Raw genomic sequence first — 26,157 nt, 5'->3', positions numbered from 1 at the left:
CAGGCCCAGAAAACACTATAACAATGCCCTTTCCAAGAGAACTTTTCCGCTGGTCATGTTCCCAACAGGGCCCCTCACCTCAGAAAGTACAACTTTGATTCATTCACTCATTCATTCAAAAACTCTAATCACTTAATTTGTGGCTACATCAGTAACCAAAGCAAGGGAAAACATATCGTGCTCACATGCAGCTCAAAAGCTGGTGGGAGAAGACAATGAACAAAATATCCAAAAATATAGAAAATTAGAAGGTGATAAATTCTATGGATAAAAAGTTAAGCCGGGATTGGGGAAAGGGAATGCTGAGGGAGGGGTCAATTTAGGGTTACTTATTTCAACTTATTGAACTTGCTGACTTCACTCCCATCACAGGGATTCCCTACATGATGTTCCCATTGCCTGCAGTCTCCACTCATCCCCGCACCCCACCCCCCACCAACCCCTGTGGTGGTTTTAAAACACGACTGCAAATTCTTTGACACTGCTTTCATGAAAAGCTGGAGTCTTTGTCCCTGCCCCCTTGAATCTGGGCAAGACTGACAACTTCAATCAACAGAGAATAGTGGAATTGACATTATGTGGTATCCAAGGCTAAGTAGCAAAAAAGCAATGCATCTTCCTTTTTGTCCGCTGGAATGACTAGCTCTAGAGCTTTGAGAAGTGCAACTATGGCCAGGAAGCCATGCTTTGAAATTTGGGGACCATTAGAATAGAGATGGGTGTTAGAGTGGTAAAGCTAGATGAGAGCACCTGGGAATGAATATAGACAGTTAAGGCCAGGGACCTGGGACATGCTCAAGTGACAGGTTGGGGCAATGACAAGGTGTGACACTGGAAGCAGGGAAAGGAAGTTTCAAGGAGGAAGGGATGAGCACACTATATGCTGCTGCTGGCTCAAGCAGGCTGTGGACTGAGGACTGACCATTGCCCAGCACTCTGATGACCCCATTAGCTTCATGCCCAGAACACAGCCCTTTGGTGTCCACTGAGACAGGAGGATCCACTTCTGAGCTGAGAGTCAACTAAGGGGAGTCCCAGTTTTGCCTCAAATCTGGCCTGGAACCACACCCCTGTCCTGACCTCAGAGAGGATTCCTCAGAGGGGAAACCAGAAGAGATTTTGTGCCAAACTGTCAGGAACTAGAGTGGGGGTGGGGCAGGGGATGGGTAGAGGAGGGAGGGAGCTATTTCTCTGAGTTAGCATGACCCTTAGCCTTTCCAGAACAACTTTCTCAGGGACAATCAGTAACGTGAAAAAAATTTTATTGGGAAAAATATAATTTGTACAATTCAGCGCCACCTGGTCTCAAGAGAAGCTCCTCCCCTCTGCGGCCGCCTTCCTGGGGACCTGGGGGGCGACCTGGTTGGAGGAGACCAAGTCCCTGAGTCTTCAGTGTGCTCCAGTAAGAGGGATAGTTGGGCGTCCACTTCCCTGCAAAAAAGCCAGGGTAGTAGAGGCTGAGGTTATGTGCTCAGGATTGGGGTCTGGGATGATGGATGGCTCTGGGAACGGGGTGTTGTAGATCCCGGTGATGGTCACCTTTTCTGCCGTCTCAGCTCGGCCCTCTGAATTCTTAGCAACTGAAGTACCGGGTCGTCCTGGAACTCGCTGCCGTCAGAGTCTAGGGGGAGAAAGGCGAGCGCCAGGAGGTCGACTCGTAAGGTGCTGGACTGCCATGCAGATCCGGGCAGCCACGCACATCAGCCCACCTTCTGCCGCCTCCAGAAGTCGGGCAGCCTGGCAGAGCAGATCTCCTGAGGGGGCGTGCTCAGCAGCGGACCGGGGCGTAGCCACCTCCTCGAGAGGCCCCGCCTTGGAGGAAGGGGGCGGAGCCTCGGGGCCAGGGGACGCCTCCTCAGCTGGAGGGGGCGGGACCTTGGGCGGCGGATATCCAGCTTCAGCCCAGGGAGTGTCTTTGTCTTTCCGAGGCTCCCACACCGCTAGGGGGCGCGTGGCCTGGGCTTTCCGAGACTCGGCTTTAGACCGACCTGGCGGAGTCTGTGCTTTGGGAAATCGTGATCCAGATAGAGGGGGAGTGACCTCTGAGCGAGGTGGCGCAATCTTGGTTTGGGGGTGTGTGGCCTTGACCTTCAGAGATTCAGCCTCGGGCAGAGGTGGGCCCTCAAGGTGAGGGGGCGTGTCCTCCAGGCTGTCCGGGAAGAGCCGAGCGGATACTACTTGGCCCAGGGCGCCTCTGAGCTGCGGGCCAGGCCCCTCGTCAGCTGCCACGACTGTCCCAGCGGACTCCTGGCGCGGGGCTCCGCTACTCCGAGGCTTGGGGCCCTGCTTCTCGGGCTGCGCCCGGCAGCTTGGAGCAGGAGTGGGTGGATCCTGGGGGGCGGCTGAGGGCGGGAGGGTGGAGGCTGCGGGTGCCGAGGTGGCAGCCGGAGGCGCAGGGGTACAGGGCATGGGAGGAATGGCCCCGAGAGATACCCAGGGACCAGACTGCGGGGCCCAGAAGAACCCATGGGGGCTGGGGCCCCAAAAGATGTGTGGAGGGAACCCTGGGGCAATAGGAGGCCTCTCCATATAGAAGGCCTCCAGGGGCCCCGGTCGGGCCACACTGGCCCAATGTGGGACACAGGTAGGCTGGGTTCCCAGGGAGCCAAGGGTCTCTGCAGGGGCAGGAAGGGCCTGTAGACAAACGGGGGCAGAGACCTGAGAGGCAGAGAAAGGACAGAGGGTCCTTCGGTCCCCTTCTGGCTCCCCCTTCCTCCAACTTCCCTTAGCATCCCTCCCTCCAGCCCCCTCAGCCTCCTCCCTCCCCTGTCTCACTAGAGTGGTGAGGGAAGGAGTCTGGGGTAGTACCCAGGTTCCATCACCCTGCCCTCCTCGAGCCCGTTCAAGCTTCCGCCGCTGCCGCCACTGGTACAGAATATCATCCTCTGGACGCAGGGGTGCCTGGGAGGAGACCGGGGCTGGAGCAGGGATGGGGGCAGGTGCTGGTGTTACTGTGGGGAAAGTAGAAGGAGGAAGGGTAAGGCCACAGGCTGGGGTGATGAGCAAACCAAGGACAGCCTGTGCATATACCCTTCGACTGTACCAGAAAGGTATTCAGACAGGCTCTCCAGGTAATGTCCCACCTCCTCTCCCAAGCAGGAAGTGAGAAAAGGGGCAGTCAGAGGAGAGAGCACTCATGGGCTTCTCAACCTGTCATCATTCAGTTCTTTATTCATCAGCAAATACTAATTGATTTCTTACCATATGCCAGGCACTGTTCTGGACATTGTGGTTACAGCAGTGAACAAGACAGATCCTCCAGGATCTGTCCCCTTCTTCCTCTCTTGACTGCCCTTTCCTGGGGCCAACCCCCACAGCAACCTCTTCTCTGGTCTCTCTACTTCTGTCCTCCCAATCTGTCCCATTCCCCCACCCCCAGCCCACCCCGCAGCCAGAGGGAGCCTGGGAACACCTGAGTCAGATCAGGGCCCTCCAGGATTGGAACCCTCCCCTGTCCTGGTAAAAAGCAAAAGCCTTTGCATTTGTGTTGTTCCCTCCTGTATGCACAGGGTTCCATCCCTCCCATGCTTCAGATCTTTGCTCAGGATCATCTTCTTAGTGGGGCCTTCCCTGGCTACTCTATTTAAAATTGCAACAACCCCCAGCCCCTATCCTCTCTCCTGTTCCAGGTTTCTCCTTAGCTCTTTTCACCTTCTAACATATTCAGTGTGGTACTGCTTTGCTTACTTTGCTCTCCCTTCACAATGGCAGCTACACAAGGAGGTTTTCGTCTGTCTGACCGTCACTATATCCTCAGTGTCAAGAACAAGGCCTGGTGCCATCAGTATTTGTGGCACAAATGCCAAATGAACTATTTATTATATGGAAGTGCAGCGCCCAGACCTGTGCTAGGGATATAGCAGTGACCAAGGGCAGGGCCACGGGCCGTCCTCAGTTCAATGGGGCAAATGGACATCATTCCCATCACCCAGAGCATAACTTCATCGGTCATGATCAGTAGGGCTCCCATTGTCTCTTTGAAGCCCCACCATCTGATGCTGCACAGAGAAGGGGGGTGTCATCCTGGATCTCTCTCTCCCCCCCACTCCCCTCTATATCCTGTGACTCTATTTCCAAACCTGGCCACTTCCCTCTACTCTGTTCCTCAGGCTCTGGCCCAAGAGAAACTACCAGCGTCTCTCACTGGGGGGCCGATAGCAGCCAGAGGGAGTCTGTTAATAACCCAAGAAAGATCCCATCCCTCCCTGCTCAGAACCCTCCTGTGGCTCCCCAGTACTAACCTAATGACCAAATGCCTCCCATGGCCCAATATAATCTGACCCCTGCCAATCTCTTCCACCTGACCCCATAGTACTCTCACCCCCCACACCCCCCCCCCCGCCCTGCCCTTTCTAGTCCATTATCCTCACCATGCTCCCCCCACTTCAGGTCCTCCGTATATGCTAGAGGGCTCTTGTCCCCACCTTCATTGTTCAGGTCTCCACTTAGACAGCACCTCTTCCAAGAACGCCTTCCCTGACTTCCCAGCATCACGATCCTCTCTTGCATGGCCCTCATTTCTGCTTACATTTCACATGTATTTGTGGGGTTATGTAGCTATTTCTGCCCCACACTCACTATACTGTGAGGACCATGAAGGTGGGACCACACATGGTTGGTTCACTGTAGAATCCTCAAGCCCCCACCCAGGGCCTCATCCACAATAGGTATTCAGTGTTTTTCAAATGAAAGAATGAGTAAATTTAATCTGAAGGACAACTCATGAAGTAGGTACTAGTCTTATCCCCATTTTGCAGATGAGAAAACTGAAGCTCAGGAAGGAGAGGTGAATAAAAGGTGAGGTGAAGCCGAAAAGAAGCAAAGAATCAGACAAGCGAGAGCTCAGCCAGGATCACACACACCACGCAGGACACCTCCCTGTTTACCGTGCCTCCCTGTCCCCCATTCACTCAAGCCCCATGAGACACAGACAGCATCTGTCCTGTGCGCCACTGTGCCCCAGGACCTGGCCATGGAGTAATAGTAATCCAGGTCCTTAATCCCATCTCTGAAATCTGAAGACTTCAGGTGGCAGGAATTGAGCGTTCAACAGTCGGCCTGCTTCAGCAAAGTCACATCATATGTCCAGCGTCAACAGGGGGCTTGCTCGGTATACCAGACTCAACACAGTATTTGGCTGAACAATATGAAACTGTCCAATTCAACCATTTTTTACTGACAAAGACAAAAGTTTCATATGGTTCAATTTAACACAGCCAAACAAAAAGTATGTCTATTCACCCTCAATGAGATATAGAGAGATGATAAACAGCCTTCTTATTCTTTAGGTCAGATTTTGCTGTCCAATCAGGTACAGGGCCAACTGAGCAAAAAGCCATCTGATTTTGGAAATTTGTGTTCAGAACTGCAAACAGGATGCGGAGAGAGGCTGTCATACTAATGATAGGTCCCGTTAGGACCTGTGGCAAGAGCTCCCTGCATCCCCCAACTCATTTATTACCCCTGTTTTAAAGCTGGAGAAACAGAGAGGACCAGAGAGGCCCCAGGTCACCCAGCTGGTAAATGTCAGAGCTGGGATTCACACCCAGTCTCTTCTCCATCCTTGCCTCAGAACTTACCATGTGCCTTGGGGTCAGAGCCCTTGCTGGAGTCAGGGGTGAAGGTCGCGGAGAAGGGAGAGAGGCCATCAGAGCTGACGGGGAATGAGGAGCTGCTGGTATCGCTAGGGCTGAGTGAGGAGGAGGAGATGGAGGCCTTGCTGTAGGAAGAAAGCAGAAGCGAGGCAACAGGGGGTCTCAGAGGCGGTGGGGGGGGGCGTGGAGCTGTAGGAGTGGGGAGGAGGATGGGGGCAGGGAAGGCACCTGCGTTTGAGCAGCCTGGCAGCTCTGCTCTGCAGGCTCAGTGTCTCCAGGTCCAGCAGGGATGAGTTCCATGTGTTGAGGCTCTGCGAGGAAAGAGGGATTAGAGACTAGCCCCCATCTTAAAGGGTGCTGGGAAAGGGGCTTTGGACAGAGGGCCTGGAGTACAGGTCTGCCTTCCACCTGGTATCCTCACATGCTGGTAAGCCATTCTAAGGAATCCGCTCCTCCTCCTCAGGGCAGAGGGACCCAGTTTTCCTCTGGGGTTGCACACCCCTGCTTGTAGTCATTATTGTGGGAGAAGGGTTGACCCCACCTTCCTGACCAGGCGTGGCTAATCACAACAATCTGTCCTCTGGTTCCACAGTGATTGGCTCAAAGATGAACGAATGAGAGTAAGCCCTGGGGCTTTGGATGGGTAAGTTAAAAGCCTAGAATCACTGGGGCCATCTTCACTACTTCAAGGGGAAAGCCTGCCTGAGATTGAGCCCAAGAAAGAGGAACAGAGAGTCAAGAGAGTCGAGTTCCTCCTAATAGTGGTCAAACACCTGGATCCAGCCATTCCTGAAAGCATATACATTTGGATTTCTTGATTGCATTAGCCAACAAATCCTCCTTTTTTGTTTAAGCTTCCTTGAATTGGGGATTGACTCTAATTCTATCCTAGGGCTGGTGGTGTCAGTTCAGGTACATAGGGAAGAAAGTAAATGAGGATGTCACCTGTTTCATTTCCTCAAGGGGAGCCACAGCCTTAGCCTGAGATGCGCTGGCCACCTTTGCAAGAGTTGGGACTGCTGTGTTGGGTCTTCCTTCTGGTTCACTGGCTCCTGCTGAGAAGCCCCAGTTGATATTGGGGGGCCATGAGGAATTTCTGCTGGGGGCATTGATCAGGAAAGGTTTTAGGCCAGCAGTGGATAGGACTGAAGCAGGTACCTGCTGCAAGTTGACTGGGGGTGTCTGGAGATTCAGGCCGTAGCCACCAAAAGTCAGCTGGGGTTGGGCCTGCAGGCTGGCGTTCCTCTCGGCTTGTGGGCTGAGCCTGGCGGAACCGGTTTATGTACCTGTGAGCATCAGAGAATGGGAGGTGAGTGAATGAGAAGAGCCAATAATAATAATAATGACAATAACAATCACAGTAGTGATGTTTATCAAGTACTTTGGCAGGACCTAGTACTTGTCCCTCAACATCTGTTCTCTCTTACAGAGTAATGCAATATTATATAAGACTATATAATACTGGGCACATAGCCACTCTTCTACAGATGTATTTATCAGGGGTCCCAATAGTTTAATGGCCACGTAACTAGGTTCTTGACCAGCAGGGTTATGAGATGAGATGTGATTCTGGCAAGTGGATGTGGTTGGGAGCCACATTTCCTTTACGGTTGGTCCATAAAGGAAAGGACAACAGCCTAGTGATGGGAGGCAACAAGACAGAAGCAAACTGTGTCCCTGACACCTCAGCCGGGGGCTGCCATATCAGCCCTGGTTGCTTCTGCCTGGACTGTTTGGGTGAGGGAGAAATAAATGCTATCTTGCTCGAGCCACAATTAATTTGGGACTGTTTGTTAGAGCAGCTGAACTTGGATCCTACAAATCCAAGGGCTCACTATGGGATAGCACTTGTTATAGATGCTTTATAGACAGTAACTCATTGAAAGCTTAAAACAGCCCTAGGGCATATGAGCTGTTAATATCCCCAATTTACAGATGAAGAAACTGAGGCCCAGGTCATACAGAGGGTAAGTGACAGAGCTGGGATTTGAACCCAGGCAGCCTAGCTCCAGAGCTCTTAATAGCACATATAAAGTGTGGTCCTAAAAGTGCTGCATAAACAACTCTGGCTATGGTGATTATTATGGGATGCCTGCCCCCTCCTGATCCAAACCCTCTTTCCCCCGGCAGGGCTGCTGCTACTTACTTGGCCACCACGGACTCCCTGCTGTCAACCAGGGTGGGTGGTTGGGAGGCTCCCATCTGTCCTTCAGTGGTGCTGGGTGGGGAAGGGGTCCCTGAGCTGGATGGCCAGGACTCTTCAAACAGTTCAGAGGAGTTGGGACCTGTGGCCAGAGCCTTGGGAGCTTCTGGGGGCCTGGACCCCCGGGACCTGGATGGGCTCAGGGTCTAAGATAGGGAGGTAGGGAGAAGAAAGTGAGGGTTGAGGGGTCATCCCTGTAGGGGAAGGAAGGCACACATGAAGTGTGTCTTAGTCGAGAGGGGAGGAAACATATCCCACAATGGTAACAACTCAGAGTGACTGGGGGCTACGATAGGTGATCCAGGTGACAGAGGACTGGGTGAGGGCAGAGCCATAAGGAAGGACTGTCTCTTAACCCTCACTCCCCCCCCCCCCATCACATATCCTCCTTCCCTCTAGTTGTTACTCCCTCACCACTGGGCTAACACACAGCACTCTCTATGGAGTGTCCTCACCTTGGGGTGCCAAGTCTGGCTTTGGGATGGCCAGTAGTGGCTTTGATCCAGGGGAGTATCCTCAAAGGGGCTGTCTTGGATGGAGAAAATTGGCAGACTGCAAGGGGAGAGTGAGGTTGGCAGGCAGAGCCCCCCTGTTTGGGGGTTGTGGGGTGGAGTCAGGTTTCGGGGTTGGGAAGAGGAGGGCAGAACCAGGTGACAATTCCCATAGATTGCAGGAAGAGATGGACTATAATTCCCATGAAGCAGCGCTGCACATTCGAGATAACGATACTAGAGGCTCGATTCCCACCAGCTCTTGGGGGCAGTCTCAGAAAACCAAGGAACTGCCAACTGGTGGTTCTTAACCCTGAATCCAATCTAAGAGCCTTTTAAAAATACAGATATGTGGGGGGCGCCTGGGTGGCTCAGTCGTTAAGCGTCTGCCTTCGGCTCAGGTCATGACCCCGGGGTCCTGGGATCGAGCCCCATATCGGGCTCCCTGCTCGGCGGGAGGCCTGCTTCTCTCTCTCCCACTTACCCTGCTTGTGTTCTCTCTGGCTGTCTCTCCCTGTCAAATAAATAAATAAAATCTTTAAAAAAAAAAAAAAAAATACAGATATGTGGTCCTCACCCCAAGCCAAAAGAAATCATAATATCTGGAAGGTGGCTGGTTATCTGTATCTCTTTCGCACCGTCCCAGGTGATTTTGAAGTGGAGCTCGGGTTAAGAACCACGGCTAAACCCTCTCTCTCTCCATTTCCCATAAGTCCCGGGGACACGAAGGAGGAAATGGTAAATGGACTACAATCCCCATCAGTAACTGGGCTCCGCCTAGGCAAGAAAGGTCAAAACCAACACCCATAGGAATCTGGGGGCAGTTTTTAAAATCCAGAAATTGAACTCCCAAGATGACACTGGACACCCTTAGAGGAAAAATAAAAGCCCCTGGAGCCACTTGGAAAGCGGAACGTAAGACGCTACGGGACCCCGATGGTGAAGTCCTAGGCTGGACCTGCCAAAGGATGTGGAGCATCTTGGGAGTTGTAGTTCCAGTGCTGTTGAAAAAGACACTCCGGACCCGAGCAAACCTGACCCGACGCTGTGTTAATCTCACCCTAGGTCCTCCCCAGGCCTCCTGTGGTCCCCGGGAGAAGGATCGGCCTCACCTGCGGTCCATCCCGCAGCTACCTGGGCGCTTCCGCCAGCTCCGCTCCCTCACCGGGCTGACCCCGCGCGCATCTTTGTCGCTTAGCAATGCCTTGTCAGGCCCGCCCCTCTCCCGGAGTGCCCGCGCGGGAAGAGAGCGGCCTCCAAGGCGACCAATGATGAAGAGGAAAATAAAAGTAACTGGAAAGTGGCCAAAGGGAGATGTCGCACAACTGGCTGTAACTTCGGCCTGACTGAGACAGAATGTTTGATTGGAGAACCGTAGCGTGCAGCAGTAATTGGCAAGCCTGTGGACCAATGGAAAGGATCTGAGGGTGAGCTCGCGGTTAGGAGGGGTCATAAAGTACTCTTGCTTTCCCCCAGTGTCTTAGAGCCACTCCCCCTTTTGCTGCGGAAATCTTGTCCGGACTCCAATGTAACCACCGTTTTTCGCGTTGCAGGGCAATCGGGGAATCTGTCCCCTCTCTAACCGCCGCCCCTCCATCAGTCGGGCCAGCCAACCAGTCCCGCGGAGTCATTAACCACTTCCGTCTTGCTGCGGGAGCAGCTGGTTGTCCTAAGTGCCAGGCCTGGGCTCCTAGCCGAGGTGGTGGGATCAAAATGAGCTATTTCGGGCCCGCCGCGCGGCCCCTCGGGGGCCAGCCTGGACTGTTCGTGCCCGCGCCCTCTGGCCGCTGCTCACCTGGCAGACCCCGCTACCCTGCGCACCCGAGGCTGAGTCAGAGGCCCAGAATTAGGCCCGGCTTGTCGGGGGGCTGGGCCCAGGCCCTGCTGAGATGGGAGTAGGGTCTGTTCTGTGTCCTCCTGACAGCCTGGCCGGCTACCACATTCCCTGTACCCAAGAATCTGCTCCTAAGACCGCCATCTGCGTCATCCCCAGAGCTGCCTGCGGGGCGGGGGTGGATTAAAGGGACTGCGAACTCTGCGCAGGGGTTTTCGGGCCCCGGGTCCCAAATGCCGCGCCGTCCTACCCACTCGGCAAGGCTCCACCTCCTCAGCCTTAGTTTCCCCTTTGGGATATCGGGGGATCACCTCTCTGGCATCCAGCAGGCGCTTAATAAATGGCCAAGTCATTGTTGGGCTTTCTAAATAAGACTCTATTAATGGCCGGGGCTGGCCGCGGTCCCAATGTCCCCGGGCGGCCCGCCGAGGGGCGGACACAAGGCGCGTACTATAAGAGCGGCTGCGGCGCACGCAGGGGCACTGCGGAGCCTAGGGGCGGCGGCGGCGGCGAAGCAGGATGGAGATCCCCGTGCCTGTGCAGCCGTCTTGGCTGCGCCGCGCCTCGACCCCGTTGCCCGGGCGCCTCTTCGACCAGCGCTTCGGCGAGGGGCTGCTGGAGGCCGAGCTGGCTGCGCTCTGCCCCGCCTCACTGGCCCCCTACTACCTGCGCGCACCCAGCGTGGCGCTGCCTACCGCCCAGGTGCCAGGCCTGGGGGAGGGCGGTAACTCGACCACTTGCAAGGCTCGGAGCCCCGGTCATCCCGGGGAGGGGGGGGTGAGGAATGTACCCCGACTCTGAGCAGGGTGGAGAGTCCGGCCACTCAGAGGGGCTTCCAGAGTTCCCTGAGTATGGAATCTCACAGGCCGGATTACTGAAGCGGGTGGGAGGTCCCTGCCCATCTGAGGAGGGTCTCAGCTCTGAGGGGCTGGAACGGCTGAGTCACGATTAGGGTGGGGCCGTCACTCTGAGGGGAGCGTTGGTGACTCAGAAGGAGGCTGGTGACCCAGGAAATCTGGGGAAAGGGGGGCGCTCAGTTATTCTGAAGGGCATGGGGGTTCCCAGGGACTCCTGAGGGAAGGGAATGTTTTGTCATTCTCGGGGAAGAGTTTGGAGACTGTATGTATGTGACGACCCTATGCCTCCTGGAGAGACAGAGGGGAGGAAGGGTCCTGTGACTTGAGAAAGGGGGGCCTGGCCACTCTGAGAAGTGGGGGTGGGTACTGGTAACTGTTGAGGGCGTAAGCGGCCCCGTGACTCCAGTGGGAGGGTAAAAAGACGACTCTGGAAGCTGGGGGAAGAGGCATCTTGGCAATTTCTGGTGGGGGGGCGGTGTGCAGTAAGTGCACCAGGGGTTCTGAGGGATGGGGGCCTGGGGATTCAGTGTCCAAAGGACACTCTGACACGGGGAGGGGGCAGGCCTGACCCTGTGAGAGCCGAGGTCCCTGACCTTGCAGGGGAAGGGGGGGCCTCATCACTCTGGATGAGAGAATCTCAGTGATCACAGGGGCAGGGGTGATCCCAGTTATTCTGGGTGAAGAGATCCTCCGGGGCTACAAGTAGGAAAGGAATGGATTGCCCAGTTCTGGAGGCCTGGGACAGGGGCAGCCCCGGAACCGACCGGGGGAGGAGCCTCGCCCCGCCGATGACGATCGGGCTGTGCTTAGGTCCCAACGGAACCCGGGCATTTCTCGGTGCTGCTGGACGTGAAGCACTTCTCCCCGGAGGAAATCGCCGTCAAGGTGGTTGGCGACCACGTGGAGGTGCATGCGCGCCACGAGGAGCGCCCGGTGAGCCCGCTGGTAGGGGTGGGGCCAGAACGCGTAGGCGGATCCGCAGGCCGGAGGGGCGGGGCATCCATAGGAAAAGGGCGGGGCCACTCAAGTCTCTCTCTCCAGGATGAGCACGGATACGTCGCGCGCGAGTTTCACCGCCGCTACCGCTTGCCGCCTGGCGTGGACCCTGCCGCTGTGACGTCCGCGCTGTCCCCTGAGGGCGTCCTGTCCATCCAGGCCGCACCCAGAACGCCCCAGGCCCCACTGCCGCAGCCGCAGGCTGCTGCCAAGTAGGCGTCACGCCTGAACCCCGGGAGCCGCCTCAAGCCCCCTCTTTTAAAGCCGACCTGACTCCGCCCAGCCAGATGTCCCGAGCGCGCCCAAACCACCCACCCAATCTGGGATCCTACCCTGACCCTCCCCACGTAGACTCTTCCCTGGTAACGTAGACCATTCCTCGGACACTCCCGTTCTCACACCCCCTCCAGCTTTCGGACTCCTGACACCTCCCTAGCTTCCAGGCCGTACACGGACAACCCTTCAGCCTACAGTCTCCCGGCCCCACTGACCCCACTTTCTTGGCATAGAAACCCACTCAAAACTCCCTCCTCTGCTTCCTTCTGACTCATCTATTAAAATATCTCCACATCCCATTTTAATCCTTTTCCCTCTCCAACACCACATTATGGTGTGGACAGCCCTGCCCCCACCCTAGGCCAGTTAAGCATAATCCCTCTCCACCCCTCAAATATCCCAGACCATCCAAGGCCTGGTCCTCAAGATTCTGGATCCTTCCCCTCACTCCAACTGGACAATCTACTCCCCCCACCCATCTTGTGACTTGAAGCCCCAGCCAGCGCCCCCATCCCAGACTTTTAAACCCTTTTTCTGACCCCCCACCCTTGGACATCTATTCCAGGCCTAGCAGGACCCTCAACCTCCGAGTGCACAGATACCCACCCATCTCCCCAGACTCTGCACAGATATCCTAAGCCCCATCCCCAGCTCTAACCAGAACCCCATCATTTTGCCGTAATCCCCTCATCTCCAACCACATACCTCCCCTCGTTCTCCAAGATCCAGCCAAGCAGCCACTTTTGCTTTGGTGCCCCACAATCCTTCTCCCTCCTTGAATTTCCTGCCACCCCATCCCCTTATCTGTTCCCCCAATAAATGTGCTAGAGCTGTGCCAACTGCTTTATGTCTGCGCCGGGAAATATGGGCTGGAGCAAGCAGAGGCCAGGGTGGAGGTGGGAAGGAGGGGAATGTTTATTGGGGGGATGTGGTGGGCAGGGGAACATCACTGTCGCTCATACATCTCCCGTAGGATCTTCATGCTTTCTGAGTACCGAAGCTGGTTCCGATGAGATGCCTCCTTCCACCTGTGTTTGGGGTAGAGAAGCAGAGGGAGGACTCAGCAGTTGGGGAAGAAGCCATAGGGGTACAAGCAGGTTCGGGGACGCTCACCTCTGGCGGATGCGTTTCCAGCGCTGCATGTTGCGGTAGATGAGCGTGGATGGTGAGGGCTCAGGCTCGGAGGGCTGCGTGGACAGAGAGACCAGGCGGGGTTGGCCATGCCCAAGCCCCGTACCATCTGCCCACGGCCCTGGGCCAGCCTGCATACCCACCTCATCATCAGGGGTACCCTGGGTCTCAGGCTGCAGGGGGGATGGAATTCGGGATCTGCAAGCATCTCCAGGTGGCCCAGGGGCTGTGGGTGGAGGCAGCTTGTACACGTCACGACTCTTGCTATTGGTGACCTCTGAACTCTGGGGACACAAGGGCCCCACACCAGGCCCAAGAGAGTTAGAGAAGAGGGCCAGCAGTACACACTTCACCCCTCCTGCCTTTCCCAGTGACAGCAGACACGAGGGTCTCACCAGGGACCTGTCTTAAGAGCCATGTCAAAGAAATGTCTGCTCCAGGGATCCCTGCCTGTATTCTGTCCAGCCCAGGGACCCCCAATCACTCCTAGCCAGCCCAGTAACCTCCATCTGCTCCCCTAGGCCAGGTGGCTACACCTGTTTGCAGTAAGGACCCCTGTCAAGCCCCCCAGCTTTTGGGAACCTCTAATCTTGGAGGTCACATCTACCTGCCCAAGGGAGCCCTGTCCCCTCTCCCTCTCAGGCCAGGTATCATGTCTGTCTGCTTCAAGGAGTTCCAGCCATACCCTCGGCCAAAGGGTTCGCATCTGTGTGCCTCACCGGATCCAGAAATCACAGAGACCCGTGCCTATCTATCCCACTAGCTTTGGGAGAGGACACCTTTCACCATCTACCCACTGGCTGTTGAGAGGGGGCCCACCACACATCCAACCTCCTCATCCTCAGGCAGTGGGGGCAGTGGTGAGCTGGGTGAGCGTTCACGCTCGCGCACTGAGGGGCTGTTGCGCATCCAGGCTCGGCAGATTGGGTAGAGCGGTGTGTTCTCACTGAACTGAGCCAAGTCCACACTCCGGTCAAACAGCTTGATCACATACGTGTCTAGGGTAATGGGAGGGGAAGGTGTGTGACCGTCCTCCCACAGCTCCCCGACCCGGCCTGCCCTCTAGAACCACCGCCTACTCACTGGATCGCTGTGGGCCTCCCTCAGCCAGCCCGTCATCCATCTCCCTCCTCTTCTTCCTCCGCTGGTGGGGGAAGCGGGCGGATGGCCTGTGTGGGGCAGGAGAACATCAGGACCGGGGCGGAGGCTGGCGACCTCCCGTCAGTCAGCTGGGGTCCCTGCCACCTTACCGTTTGCCAGTTGCTGCAATGGAACAATCCCTGTGGGGAGAGACAAGGTGTCAGCAGGCTGACCCTCAAAAAAACGCCCACTCAAAACCGCCCAAAGGGCGCCCTGGGGATACTGAGATGTTCGCATGGACCCCACCAACCCCTTAGACCCTGTGTCCCGCTCACGCCTCCAGGGCGGTAGGTGGCAACCGTGAGGGGACCTAAGCTTCTGCTGCCGCAGGGTCTCTGTACATGCAGGGTGGTTAGGACTACGGTGGAGGAAGCTTGGACGAGGCAGGAAGTTGTCCAGCACAAACCCTCAGATACAGATCCCATCCACAAAACTTACTTGTTGTGGGTGTCTGAGGGGGTTTTCCCAGCTTCCTCCTCCAGACGCTCCCTGGTAGCAGAAGAGAACTGTGGGCTCGGGGTTTCCAGGGCTGAGTGGGAAGGCACTGAGTGGCTTTTCCATGGGGCCCCTTGCTCCCTAAGCCAGCCTCTGGGGTCCTACCCAGATCCCCCCTGGACCAGAGGGTCCAACTTGCCAGGACCCCCAACCCCCTATGAGCCGTGCCCGGCCAGGTCCCAACCTGTCCATGTGACTCTTCTCCAGCAGACACTGCAAAACAGCATCAAGTTGGTTCCGGGCCTTGGCCATCTCCAACTCTGGGGAAGAAGACACCGAGCAGGAGTCAGTTCCCAGGCCCAAGGCGGGTGGGCCGCCAACTGGGCTGGGGGAGGGGCATGCGTAGCCAAGCCTTCAGCCAGGAGGGTGCGGTGGGCAAAGACAACTGATGTGATGAGCAAGAGCACTGGGTCCCACGGTTGTCCCACATGCTCATGTGTGACCAAAGGCAAGTCACCTTACCTCACTGAGCCTGTTTCCTCATCTTGAAAATAGGTCTCCCAATGATACCTATCTGCAAGGACTGTTGTGAGGTTTAAGATTTTATTTATTTGTGAGAGAGACAATGAGAGACAGAGAGCATGAGAGGGAGGAGGGTCAGAGGGAGAAGCAGACTCCCTGCTGAGCAGGGAGCCCGATGTGGGACTCGATCCCGGGACTCCAGGATCATGACCTGAGCCGAAGGCAGTCGCTTAACCAACTGAGCCACCCAGGCGCCCTGTTGTGAGGTTTAAACAAACCTATGGTGTGTATGAGTCTCTTAGCAACAAGCAAGTTGTACAGAGTACTTTTATGTGCCAAGAATTGTGCCAAGCACGTCACCCACATTAACCCCGTTACATTTTCACAGTAACTCTGGCAGGTAGATATGATTATCCCCATCTTATGTATGATGAAACTGAGGCACAGAGAAGTTAGGCTACTTGCTCAAAGTCACACAGCGAGGAAATTGCAGGGCTGAGGATTTGCACACAGGCCATCTGGCTCCACAGCTGAAGTTATAAGGCAGAGACTCAAACTGGGGGCAGAATCCAGCCCCCAGATGTGCTTTGTTTGGCTGAGGCAGGGGTGTTATTTTAAATCTGAACTAAATCTGAATGGACAACATTTAATAATTTGGAGACTGCACCTAAAATATCCATTTGGGGCAGGAAATGACATCTGGGCCCCCCTTCCTGCATTCCTGGCTCTGTCGGCCTATGTGTTTACTTCCCCTCATCATAGAACTTAAGGAGGTGATGATGTTATAAATATTCTCCTCTTGCTCTTGTGAGGTGTTTGCTCTCTTCTTCCAACCAGTACCTAGCATCACTCTGGCCCAATGCTCAAAGCCTGGAAGGACACGTGGAGATATGCTTTGCCAGCCCTGGGATGGGGAGACACAGGGATTCCCAACATCACTGAGGACAGACAGGGTGGGGGTGAAGGGCTAGGGGCAGCTGAGATTCTAGCAAAGAGCCCTGGGCAGGAGCCAAGGTATAGATCATACCCACATCTCTTTCCCTAGCCCCTGCTTCTCTTCTGAACCTTAGACCTTGGGATCCCATGGTCTCCTAGATACCTTTCCTTGGACATCCCCTAGGCCCCTACCATCTACTGGGTCCCACACTAGGCTTAGTGCCTCTCTAAGCTTTACCCCTTTTCCTGGGCCCCCATCTCGGGGGTAGCCCCACTGTCCCCTAGTCCCTCCCTGAGCCTCATAATAGACACCTCTCACCCTCCCCCACCCAGCTCACCAAACCCATGGCCTGTCCACTTGGCCTCCTGAGTCTCTCCACGTACCCCCTCCCTACCCCAGTCCTCTCCCTTCCTTCTCCTGGGCTCCCAGCCTCAATTTCCTCTTCTGACCTAACCTCCACAAGGTGGCCAGAGGACTCTGTGGAAAACCAAACCAACCCTGATCCTCTCCTGGTCAGAACACTCCACAATTCTGCAGAGCCCCGGGACTGAGCTCTTCAGCCCGGTGTTCACAGGCCTCCATGACCCTGCCTACCCCTGCCCCCCAACCATCATTTGTGGCCAAGCCTTTACTCTTCCACCCACGATTTTTTTGGCATTTGGGGGGGCATTTTTATTAACTCGCTCCTCAGCTTCAAACCCTCCCTTGGCTCCCCATTTCCCTCAAAACAAAAGCCAAAGTCCTAACTTGCGCCCACAAGATCTGTCTTCCTCCCTCTTGCTCTTTGCTGTCATTCCCTCACGCTCCCCACCTCACTCCCTCTGCTCCAGCCACACTGGCCTCCCTGCCCGTCCTTGCACAGGCCAGATGAGTCTTCCACCTCAGGGCCTCTTCAGAGCTATTTCCTTGGTCGGATTTGCTGTTTCCTCACCTATCCTCATAGCTCTCTCCCTCATCCTGTCAGATCTTACCTTCTCCTGTTTCGTTTTATTACCACTTATACCATCGAACACCCTACACATCATTTTGCTTTTTTTTTGGTCTGGATTCTGTGCCTCTCCCACCACCACCCTCAATATGCCAGTCCTGATTTCCCATCAACTCGGGCCCAACTCAAAATGACTTCCTCTCTCTCAGCTTCGGTTTCCCCACCCACCACATTTCTCCTACTTCCTAGGACTGTTGGGATACAGTGATTGCCAGGATTAAAAGCTTCCCTGTACTTCAGGCGCTGAGCACAATGCTTGACCTTTGCTGGAAATGACCACTGCTGGAAACAGGGCAACTGAGGCAGAGCCAAGAAGACTCCTTTTCAGAGTCACACGACTCGGGATCCCGGTGTCTTACCGCACCACACGGTCTGAGCCACCACCATTCAGTCTCAACGCTACCTTGAGCACAAACCGGGAAGGTATGAAGAGGGCAAGAATCGTTCCATGGTCTGACATAGCGATAGTCAGATGGGCGGTAGGAAGAAGTCGCGTGGTCCGTCTTATCGCGATAATCCTGTCTTTCGGGACTCCCATACCCCGATCGGTCAGTGCTCCCCTAAAAGCCCCCTACCTCGGGGTCCTCACCTGATTTCTCCACTTTCACCTTCACCGGGAACATGGTTTGGGTCTGAGGTGTGGCTAACTGGGTCAGAGGAGCCCAGAAGAGCCCAGGGCCACAAACCAAAGCTGAAGGCAGACGGGAAGAGGTCAAGGTAAGCTTTGTGCGCGCCCAGTCCTCCGCGCTGAGGAGTGTCCGGCGGCCACCGCCACTGCAGCCGCCACCTCCACTAGTTTCCCTTCTGTGGGCGGGCCCCTTTGACAATTCCTTATTTCCATTTGTCAGTGCAACCGTCGATCTCGTCCCTGACCAATTGACAGCTGCCGCCATCGGCTCCCAGGTCTAAGTCCCACCTTTCTGAGGCCCCGTTTCCGGAAACAAACCAACGACATCCCGGAGCGCTTCCTGGGAGGTGTAGTTCCAACTCCCGAGACGCAGCCAGAGTAACGGCGCCTGCGCCGCGCGAGGCACGGTGGGTGATGTAGGATCAGGGCTTCGCGAGGCTTCTTGGAACTTGTAGTGTTAGAACCTTTGAGTAACACCAGTTTAGCTGTCGACCCGTTTATTTAACCGTGGGAGTCCTCCTTGTCCCTGAGGAGGAGAAGTCTGGAGTTAGGCCGGGTTCAGTCTTACTGAGCACTCGCTAGGTGCCAGCTACCTGTTAACCTCTCTTCAGGCACAACCTTTTATTTAGCAAGTATTTATTAGTGTGCCAGGCACTCTTCTAGGCACTGGGGACACTGCACTGAACAAACCGCAATAGAGCGTATATTTTAGAGGATGTTAAGATTACAAGAAACAAGTGAAACATTTTAAATGAAATGTAATGAGAAAGGATACAACCTGAAGGCACATAAGGAGTACCAAGGTAGGGATTGAAATTTGAAATAAGATGGTCAAAGAAGCCTTCTCTGATAAAGCTCTTGGCTGTGTCTGTTGCTGCGGACAACATCTTCAGAAAATGGGAAACTTCCATTTACCACATATGTTTTGGCTCAGATAAATTCTAGGAGGTACCATTGATATCCACATTTCTGATGAGAATACTGAGACCAAGGGGGAAAGTACAGTTTTCAAATTCACACACCACCAGCACAGGATATAAGCCCCTAGTAATGCAAGCATTATTCCTTTCTTAGTTCTGCATCTGGAAAACAGGGTTCCTGAGCAGGAAAGTTCCTATTTCAGAGGGTGCAGAGAATGAAGGATTGCACATAATGTGTGAAGCACTAAGCCTGGCACAAAGTGGGCATTCAATACGTATTTCTGAATAGTAATAATCATTTTATGCTTCAAGCTCCAAAAGATCCAGGAAGTCAATATAGAGAATAGAGTCCTTTATTGGGGGATGTCAGCAAAGAACATAGGAAATGGGAACAAGTCTTAGGGGTTTGAGAGTGAGCTTAGAGTAGAGAAGCCCATCCTGGGCGAATGAGCAGGTCCCAGGCCTGTGTGGAGGAAGCTATCAGGGAGTACCCAGGGGTATGGTGAAGGAGAGGTAGTCACCAAGGGCGCCCCAACGGGGCCGGTAGATCTGGAAGATGGTGATCCAGGTGGTGAGCACAATCACCCAGAAGAGGAAGCCCAAAGCTGAGCGCCAGACATCTGTAAAAGGGAACAGGAATGGGTAAGGTTGGCCTCCACCTGCCCTCCCCCCCCCCACCCCGCCCCATGCTGGCCCTCTCGTCTCTTCCAGAGCCCCAGAATTTTGGAACCTCCATCATTCCCTTCCAACACCCGATGGCCTCCCTTCATCTGTGCCCTGGACTCACAGCCTTTGATTTGGCTCTGCTCCGTGTATGCTGGGACAAGGAAGGCCTCTCGGAAGAACCAGAAGATGTTGACCAACCAGAGAAAAGGCAGGAAAGCAAACCCACCTAAGAGAAAAAAAACCAAACTGGAATGTAAGGCAGTGAGGATCCTCCTCTCCCTCCCCTCCCCCTGCCCCAGCTCCCACCTAGAGGACGGAAGGCCCTCCCCCATATCCAAGTTCAAATGGAGATCTCTGCTATCAGAGACTTAGAAATCCTGCCCCCACCCCCAGGGCCCCAAAATCTGACTCCTCATTCATCTCTTTCTCAGGACCCAGAGTCCGGCCCAACTACCCCCGTCTCTTGGGACCCAGAAGCTGAGGCTCCAGCTTCCTCTTTCCTCAGGTCCCAGGCCCTTCCCTCAGATCCAGGAGTCCGCAACCCCAGTCGCTTTATCCCTTAGACTCAAGAATCCAGGCCCCCAGGCTCTCTTCCCTCAGGCGCTCTAGTCCGGTCCCCTCTCTTCTCCTGGGATCCTAGGAACCGGCCCTTACCCAGGTAGTACTTCCGGCACAGATTCAACTTCTCCTCGTTAGACACCCGCTCCAAGTTCATAGTTGCGCTGAGGCCGAGTCGTCCCGCGGGTCTGTAGGGCAGGAGCCTAGCCTTGACCCCAAGTGACAGATGCAGGGATCGCAAACAACCACGCCCCTATAACGACAAAACGGAGATAAACTGAAGGGTGGGTTTGCCGAAAGAAGGGTACCCCGGCCCCCACCAGCAAGCTGACTGGGTCGAACGCTCTTCATGTTTATTCGGGGGCGCGAACGGCCCCCAACTCACCAGTGCAATCTACTTCCTCCGCTTGGAAGCCTTAGCCACTTGCAACTCCGGACGTTTGCGCGACATACCGCAAGTATCTCTGGAGTTTGTAGTCTTTTTGGATGCGGCAACGCTGCACGCATGCGCCTTCAGGGAACTCCAGGTGGTGATTTTGCAGGGAGGGCGCAGGGCTCTAACCCGCAAGCGCAGTAGGCAGTTTCTGAGCGCGTGCTGTGTCGGGAGGCAGCGACCAACTACACTTCCCAACGCTCTTAAGCAACGGAAATGACGTAGAGAGCAGAGAGTGTTGGAGGGTTCGGGTAAAAATGGCTGAATATTTAGCTTCGATATTCGGGACTGAAAAGGACAAGTGAGAACGGGCGCAGGGAGTGGCCCCTTGCGGGGGCCGGGACCGGGACATTTGGTTCCCTGGTGGCTGGGAGGCGTTGGGCGGTGTTTCTGGGGTGTCCGGCCTCCCCGGCCCTCGGTTCACCTCTGTCTTTGCACCTCTTCCAGGGTTAACTGCTCTTTTTACTTTAAGATCGGGGCCTGCCGGCACGGGGACCGGTGCTCCCGGCTTCACAACAAACCGACTTTCAGCCAGGTGAGACCCGGCACGGAGCCTTGAGGGTTAACGCCTCCCGGCCATTCCCCTTCTGTTGGCCGTCACCACGAGGTCCCGCCTTTTCCGGATTTCTAAGCCCCACCCCACCACCGGCTTTTTTCGTGTCGGGCCTCTGCAGGTTCCTCCCCTTTCCTTCAGGCCCTTCTCCGAGGAACTTGGCCACGCCCCCGTACGTACAAATTACACCGCTGGGCTGTCCCCGAGTGCTAGGTGTCTCTTCTGGTTTCCTTCGGGGCAAGCATCGCTTGATGCACTCAAGATGCTTAGGCTTCTTCTCTGTTGCCAAGTCTCACCCCCAGCCTTCATACCTCACCTCACCCCTTTGCATGCGCTCAGGCCCGCCCCCTTTAAATTCTATTCAGACCATAGTGCTGCTCAACCTGTACCGGAATCCACAGAACACCGCCCAAACCGCAGACGGATCGCACTGTGAGTGAGGGACCGGTCTTGGGGGCAGGGCGGACAGCTCCCAACAGGCCACCCCCTGATTTCACCCTGCCCCTCCCCAGGTCACGTGAGCGACGTCGAGGTGCAAGAACACTATGATAACTTCTTCGAGGTGAGGGTTGGCAAGGGATGGGTTGAGTTTCCTGTGGAACAGGAGCTCAGCTGAGTTCCTCCTGGTCTTCCGCAGGAGGTGTTCACGGAGCTGCAGGAGAAGTACGGGGAGATTGAAGAGATGAATGTGTGCGACAACCTGGGGGACCACCTCGTGGGCAATGTCTATGTCAAGGTGCCTCCTGTCCCCACATGAGAGCCTAGAGGTGGAGGCATTTCAGTGCCTGATGGCCACCACTGAAGCCTCACAGCTTGAGGTCCATCACTAAATCCAGCCCGGCCCCAGAGCTGCTGACTAATCCCCTAAAGACTTCTGAGTTTGATTGCTGACCCTGGTCGACTTTGCCCTCAGTTTCGGCGTGAAGAGGATGCAGAGCGGGCAGTGGCTGAACTCAATAACCGCTGGTTCAACGGGCAGGCTGTGCATGCTGAGCTGTCTCCTGTCACCGACTTCCGGGAGTCATGCTGCCGGCAGTATGAGATGGGGTATGGTAGTATGGGGGTGGGATGGGCACCTGGAGTCCCAGACTCCTGTGTGTTGGGGTGCTGTCATTGCCAACAGCCTCGTCCATCCATCCATCCTCTACCCAGGGAATGTACCCGCGGGGGCTTCTGCAACTTCATGCACCTGCGGCCCATCTCTCGGAACCTCCGACGTCAGCTGTATGGGCGGGGACCCAGGCGCAGGTACCTCAGGACCAGCCTGTCAAGACATCTCATACCCTAAGGCCCTTATACCCCGAGGTGGACCTGATCCTGTGCCCCAATAACAGCGTCTCTCTTTTGTATCCAAAGACTAGCTCTGAGCACCGTCCAAAGACCAGCGCCTGAGTCTCAACCCCCAAACCAGCTGGGACTCCAAAGCCCCAAACCCAAGACCAGTCTGGATCTCCAGTCCGGAGATCAGTCCCTGAGAACCTGTCCTGATACCACGCAGGAACTCTGGTTACCTGCCCCATCCCAGAGCAGAGAGGCAGACCTGGGGAACGGGGCCGCACTCCTTCCAGCTCTAACCCTCATCTCTCCACTCCTGTCCCCAGGTCGCCCCCGAGGTCCCATACCGGCCACCGTCCCCGAGAAAGAAACCGACGACGTTCCCCAGACCACCGGCATGGCCGCTTCTGAGACCCTGGCTCCCTTAATCTCCACCCTTGACAGGCATAAATGTTCCTGGCCAGGACCCCTCCTGAAAGCTCCCTTAACCCCCCAGTGCCATCTTCCCCAGGCTCCGGGGCTCCGTGATGTAATCTGTTCAACACAGGGACCTTCTCTTACCACCCCTCCCCTAATAAAGTTCTGTATTGAGGGTTTAGAACCTGTTAGCTTGAGCCTAGCTGTGGGCTGGAGTTTCCTTCCACCCCCACATCTCCTGACGAAAGGGGAAGCGGGCTGGGCTCTGGCCACAACTTTTGCTGTAGAACTTCCGACAGGTGGGAGAGCAGCAGGCTCAGGGCCCAAGGCTCTAGAAACCCCTCAGTGGGACTGGTTGGGGTGGGGACACCTCTGTGCTGGGAACCTCAGCACAGCTCTCTCCGGCTTCTCAAGGGGGAGGCGCCTAGTTGTGGCAGGTTGGAGGATTCCCAGCCGGGAGGAGATTGGGTTTAGGGAGCCAAGGTAAGGTTACTGGGAGTTGAGTGGGAGTCTCCATAGGGTGAGGGCTGGGTCCTCCTTGTCAGCTGCCCTGACATGGGAGTTGGAAATAACCTACTACTTAAGCTTACCATATGCCAGGTGCTGTTCTAAGTGCTTTACTTCAAGCAATGATGTTAATTCTTCACAATAAACCTTTGAGACAGGTACTGTCATCCCGTTTTAGGGATGAGAAAAGAGGTAAGGAAGATGGCAGAGGTGGGATATGAATCCGATCATTGTGGTTCCGGGCTCCTCATTCTAGCCATCTTGAGGCCTTGGTGGTCCTTCTGATAATGGGCCAGGAGTTGGACTAGGGGCTGGGGGTAGATTCCCGTCTTCCAAAGGGGTCTGGGGACCCCATGCCCCCACATCACTACTTCCTTCTTCTGCCCGGGTTTCCTGGAACTGCCCGGGTTTCCTGGAAAGTGTGACAGAAGCGCTGTGGTCGGAAGTCCTGCGGTCACGGCCCCCCAGGCTGCAGACCCCGCCCGGATGGGGCCCCTATGTCTCCTCCTGACTGCCTCGCTGCTCCTGGCCCAGGCGGCGCCTCGGGGGGCCTCCCAGCACTGCGGGCGCCTCGAGTGCTGGAACCCTGATAACCGGTCCTGCGGCAGCTGCCTGCAGCGCTTTGGGCCGCCCCCCTGCCCGGGTGAGGAGCGGGGACGGGGGTATGCGTATGTTCGGGCGGAGCCAGGGGGTGATAAGGAGCCAGGGAAGGGACGGTCTGTGGGTTACTGTGAGGCTTGCTTCGGGGTGGGGGCGGCGGGCCTTACGCAGATAAGACGATGTGGGGCTCAGCTTGTGATGGAAGGGATAGTACCGGTTACGTTAGGGCCACTGCGAAGGGGTATTGCCTGTTGGGCGGGATCGCGGCTGTGTTCAAACGGTGGGGTGTGTGGGTAAATCAGGAGTGGGCGGGGCTGGGTGCTCGAGCGGGGCGGGGATAATGGGAGGGGCGGGGCCTGTGAAGAGAGGGTCTCGAGACTGGCAGGGCTGGTGCGGGGACGGTGGGCACGTCGGTGATAGGTTGGGTTAGTAGAGCCCAAGGGGTGGGGCCTGCTGGGATAGGACAAAGGGGAAAGGGTGTCGCTAGTGCCGGAGAGGAGGGGCTGGGCGGCCACACGTGAGACCATGTTTCCCACCAGACTACGAGTTTTCGGAAAACTGCGGGCTCAATGACTCTGGCGATCACGTGTCGCGCCCCTTCAAAGAGTGTCCTATTGGGCAGTGCAACCCCGACAATGCGGAGCTATGTAGCCCCTGTGGCGGCGGAGCCACGGCCCCTGCTCCCGCGGGGAGCCGGAGCGGAACACAGCGGCGCTGCAGAGAGGTGCTGGTCGGGCTCCGGAGGGCCTGGGCTAGGGTGCCGCTTGCTGGAGGCGGGGCGGGGGTGGAGGGCGTGGTTTGGGATTGGATGGGCGGGGTCTGGATCAAGGGAGGGGGGTGTAGCCCCACTGAAGAGAATGGGGTGGGGGCATAATAGGATCAGGGGACCTACCTGGGTTAAAGTGTGTGGGAGGGGGGCGGGGGAGCGAGGGGGGATAGCTGGATCGGGCGGGCATTTGGTCCCACGGAGGGATAGAAGGATGGGAGGTTCAGGCTGAGGGGCCAGGAGTGGGGCACACCTCCCGCTTTATTCCAACCTATTTGCAGAGGTCGGTCCCTCCCAAGGAGCCCTGCCCCCTGAAGTCTGGGAGACCAACGGTCCTTAGCTCCCAGGAGCCCAGCCCATCGGCGATTTCCAGTCTCTCGTGGACATCTGAGCGCAAGGTCACTCAGCAGGCCTTGCCGAATTTTGCCCTGCCGGTCGTGCTGGTTCTCGTGGTGCTGGTTCTGCTGGTGACCTCAGCAGTGATCCTCCTGCTCGCCCAGCGATGCCACCGCCAGGCGAAAGTTGTCCTCCACCCGTATCCTGGCTTGGTTTGTGGCGACACCAACATCCATACTCTCTTCCCCGCGCACTCGTCCTCTTCAGGCTCCCGGGAGGCATCCGAGGCAGGGGGCCCATCGAAGGAGGTGGCTCTGGTTCCACTCGTGGGCAGAGGTTGGTCGGGGACAGGCCGGGGAGGGAGAGGGTGGACTGGGAGATTGCCCTTCCTGTCCATCACCCCTCCACTGCTCTCCCAGAACTGCCGAAGCTGGCATCACAACCCCTGTCTCGCCTGCTGGAGGAGCTTAGTGCTGCTGGACCCCGAGCCTGGGCCCGGTGGGGGGGACGGCCTGTGGCACCACGAGACACCTGGCGGCGAGGTACAGGCTGCCTGCTGCCTGGTCCACCTTTGCCTACTCACTGCGGCCCAGTCGCTCGCCACTGCGGGCCTTGGTTGAGATGGTGGTGGCGAGGGAGCCCTCTGCTTCTCTGGGCCAGCTCGGCACACACCTGGCCCAGCTAGGGCGGCCAGATGCGCCGCAGGTGCTGTCCAAACTTGGCTGACCCGGGCCTCGCCCAGCCTAGTCCTCAATAAAGTTTCCTGTGAAGTAAGCGCCTGCTGTCTCTGGGCCTCACTCAGGCGTGCTTTTGAAATACAGTCTTCATTGGGCTGAGACCCAACAAGAATCCTCTCCTTCCAGCATAAACGCGAGACCAGATACGGCCTGAGGCGCCACTGAGAGCTGGCCTCAGGTGCCTCTGGGCAACCAAGGTCCTCTCTGGGAAAGGGCCCTGCTACCCCTGGAAGGGCTCATCTGCAGGGACCCCGCCCGGGTTCCAAGTGGGAATCCGGAGAGCACATGTCGCTGTGATGCTGTAGAGCCCCACGACTTACCTGTAATTCTGAGTGATGGCCTCCCACCCCCTGCTCA

General features: G+C 56.2%; 6 protein-coding genes across 8 annotated transcripts; 3 read left to right on the top strand and 3 right to left on the bottom strand.

Moving 5' to 3' along the window:
• Window positions 1-1,274: 1,274 nt before the first annotated feature.
• On the bottom strand, window positions 1,275-10,565 carry PROSER3 (proline and serine rich 3). 2 transcript variants are annotated; one of them, XM_032390188.1, is made up of 12 exons: window positions 9,401-10,565; window positions 8,773-8,802; window positions 8,253-8,349; window positions 7,741-7,943; window positions 6,753-6,880; window positions 6,540-6,649; window positions 5,823-5,905; window positions 5,580-5,719; window positions 2,776-2,951; window positions 1,710-2,658; window positions 1,540-1,621; window positions 1,275-1,431 (listed from the first exon to the last, which is right to left on the bottom strand). In XM_032390188.1, the coding sequence occupies exons 1-12, from the start codon at window positions 9,739-9,741 to the stop codon at window positions 1,290-1,292; spliced, it is 2,481 nt and encodes an 826-aa protein (XP_032246079.1). In that variant the 5' UTR covers window positions 9,742-10,565; the 3' UTR covers window positions 1,275-1,289. The 2 variants fall into 2 exon arrangements, with proteins under 2 accessions (XP_032246079.1, XP_032246080.1); XM_032390189.1 differs by having other exon boundaries at window positions 6,540-6,646; window positions 9,401-10,515.
• A 9-nt stretch (window positions 10,566-10,574) lies between these two features.
• Window positions 10,575-13,086, top strand: HSPB6 (heat shock protein family B (small) member 6). The gene is made up of 3 exons (XM_032390395.1): window positions 10,575-10,824; window positions 11,790-11,912; window positions 12,021-13,086. The coding sequence occupies exons 1-3, from the start codon at window positions 10,642-10,644 to the stop codon at window positions 12,189-12,191; spliced, it is 477 nt and encodes a 158-aa protein (XP_032246286.1). The 5' UTR covers window positions 10,575-10,641; the 3' UTR covers window positions 12,192-13,086.
• A 43-nt stretch (window positions 13,087-13,129) lies between these two features.
• On the bottom strand, window positions 13,130-18,419 carry LIN37 (lin-37 DREAM MuvB core complex component). The gene is made up of 9 exons (XM_032390355.1): window positions 17,994-18,419; window positions 15,202-15,277; window positions 14,961-15,011; window positions 14,633-14,662; window positions 14,466-14,551; window positions 14,214-14,380; window positions 13,526-13,666; window positions 13,365-13,438; window positions 13,130-13,279 (listed from the first exon to the last, which is right to left on the bottom strand). Exons 1-9 carry the CDS (start codon window positions 18,295-18,297, stop codon window positions 13,198-13,200), a joined length of 1,011 nt encoding a protein of 336 aa, XP_032246246.1. The 5' UTR covers window positions 18,298-18,419; the 3' UTR covers window positions 13,130-13,197.
• An 870-nt stretch (window positions 18,420-19,289) lies between these two features.
• Window positions 19,290-20,669, bottom strand: PSENEN (presenilin enhancer, gamma-secretase subunit). Its single transcript, XM_032390406.1, has 4 exons — window positions 20,562-20,669; window positions 20,273-20,429; window positions 19,740-19,844; window positions 19,290-19,572 (listed from the first exon to the last, which is right to left on the bottom strand). The coding sequence occupies exons 2-4, from the start codon at window positions 20,331-20,333 to the stop codon at window positions 19,433-19,435; spliced, it is 306 nt and encodes a 101-aa protein (XP_032246297.1). The 5' UTR covers window positions 20,334-20,429; window positions 20,562-20,669; the 3' UTR covers window positions 19,290-19,432.
• Window positions 20,670-20,754: 85 nt separating this feature from the next.
• Window positions 20,755-23,814, top strand: U2AF1L4 (U2 small nuclear RNA auxiliary factor 1 like 4). Of its 2 annotated transcripts, none has more exons than XM_032390384.1 (8): window positions 20,755-20,910; window positions 21,057-21,144; window positions 21,528-21,594; window positions 21,675-21,724; window positions 21,800-21,898; window positions 22,076-22,197; window positions 22,315-22,410; window positions 22,764-23,814. In XM_032390384.1, the coding sequence occupies exons 1-8, from the start codon at window positions 20,867-20,869 to the stop codon at window positions 22,846-22,848; spliced, it is 651 nt and encodes a 216-aa protein (XP_032246275.1). In that variant the 5' UTR covers window positions 20,755-20,866; the 3' UTR covers window positions 22,849-23,814. The 2 variants fall into 2 exon arrangements, with proteins under 2 accessions (XP_032246275.1, XP_032246274.1); XM_032390383.1 differs by having other exon boundaries at window positions 22,076-22,209.
• Window positions 23,815-23,836: 22 nt separating this feature from the next.
• Window positions 23,837-26,150, top strand: IGFLR1 (IGF like family receptor 1). The gene is given in 6 exon segments (XM_032390352.1): window positions 23,837-24,004; window positions 24,501-24,685; window positions 25,009-25,399; window positions 25,483-25,531; window positions 25,533-25,563; window positions 25,565-26,150. Coding segments are annotated over 6 exon segments (1,038 nt in total). The 5' UTR covers window positions 23,837-23,847; the 3' UTR covers window positions 25,790-26,150.
• Window positions 26,151-26,157: the final 7 nt, after the last annotated feature.

Source organism: Phoca vitulina, unplaced genomic scaffold (genome assembly GCF_004348235.1).
Source record: "Phoca vitulina isolate PV1807 unplaced genomic scaffold, GSC_HSeal_1.0 scaffold58, whole genome shotgun sequence".
Taxonomy (NCBI): domain Eukaryota; kingdom Metazoa; phylum Chordata; class Mammalia; order Carnivora; family Phocidae; genus Phoca; species Phoca vitulina.
The sequence above is the reverse complement of the archived record's forward strand: the minus strand, read 5'-3'. Positions and strand labels throughout refer to the sequence as shown.

Excerpts from the sequence above, each read along its gene's own strand:
- PSENEN (XM_032390406.1), bottom strand. The coding sequence starts at position 20,333 with ATGAACTTGGAGCGGGTGTCTAACGAGGAGAAGTTGAATCTGTGCCGG. Across the intron at positions 19,845-20,272 it reads GTGCCGGAAGTACTACCTGG|GTGGGTTTGCTTTCCTGCCT; the intron begins GTAAGGGCCGGT and ends TTTTTCTCTTAG. Across the intron at positions 19,573-19,739 it reads GCAGAGCCAAATCAAAGGCT|ATGTCTGGCGCTCAGCTTTG; the intron begins GTGAGTCCAGGG and ends TCCCTTTTACAG.
- PROSER3 (XM_032390188.1), bottom strand. The coding sequence starts at position 9,741 with ATGACCCCTCCTAACCGCGAGCTCACCCTCAGATCCTTTCCATTGGTC. Across the intron at positions 8,350-8,772 it reads CCAGAGAGAACACAAGCAGG|TCTGCCAATTTTCTCCATCC; the intron begins GTAAGTGGGAGA and ends CTCCCCTTGCAG. Across the intron at positions 7,944-8,252 it reads GCCAGACTTGGCACCCCAAG|ACCCTGAGCCCATCCAGGTC; the intron begins GTGAGGACACTC and ends TCCCTATCTTAG.
- U2AF1L4 (XM_032390383.1), top strand. The coding sequence starts at position 20,867 with ATGGCTGAATATTTAGCTTCGATATTCGGGACTGAAAAGGACAA. Across the intron at positions 21,595-21,674 it reads AACCGCAGACGGATCGCACT|GTCACGTGAGCGACGTCGAG; the intron begins GTGAGTGAGGGA and ends GCCCCTCCCCAG. Across the intron at positions 22,411-22,763 it reads GGGCGGGGACCCAGGCGCAG|GTCGCCCCCGAGGTCCCATA; the intron begins GTACCTCAGGAC and ends TCCTGTCCCCAG.
- HSPB6 (XM_032390395.1), top strand. The coding sequence starts at position 10,642 with ATGGAGATCCCCGTGCCTGTGCAGCCGTCTTGGCTGCGCCGCGCCTCG. Across the intron at positions 10,825-11,789 it reads TGGCGCTGCCTACCGCCCAG|GTCCCAACGGAACCCGGGCA; the intron begins GTGCCAGGCCTG and ends GGCTGTGCTTAG. Across the intron at positions 11,913-12,020 it reads CGCGCCACGAGGAGCGCCCG|GATGAGCACGGATACGTCGC; the intron begins GTGAGCCCGCTG and ends CTCTCTCTCCAG.
- LIN37 (XM_032390355.1), bottom strand. The coding sequence starts at position 18,297 with ATGGCGGCAGCTGTCAATTGGTCAGGGACGAGATCGACGGTTGCACTG. Across the intron at positions 14,381-14,465 it reads GGGAGGCCCACAGCGATCCA|ACACGTATGTGATCAAGCTG; the intron begins GTGAGTAGGCGG and ends CCATTACCCTAG. Across the intron at positions 13,667-14,213 it reads CACTGCCTGAGGATGAGGAG|AGTTCAGAGGTCACCAATAG; the intron begins GTTGGATGTGTG and ends TTGTGTCCCCAG.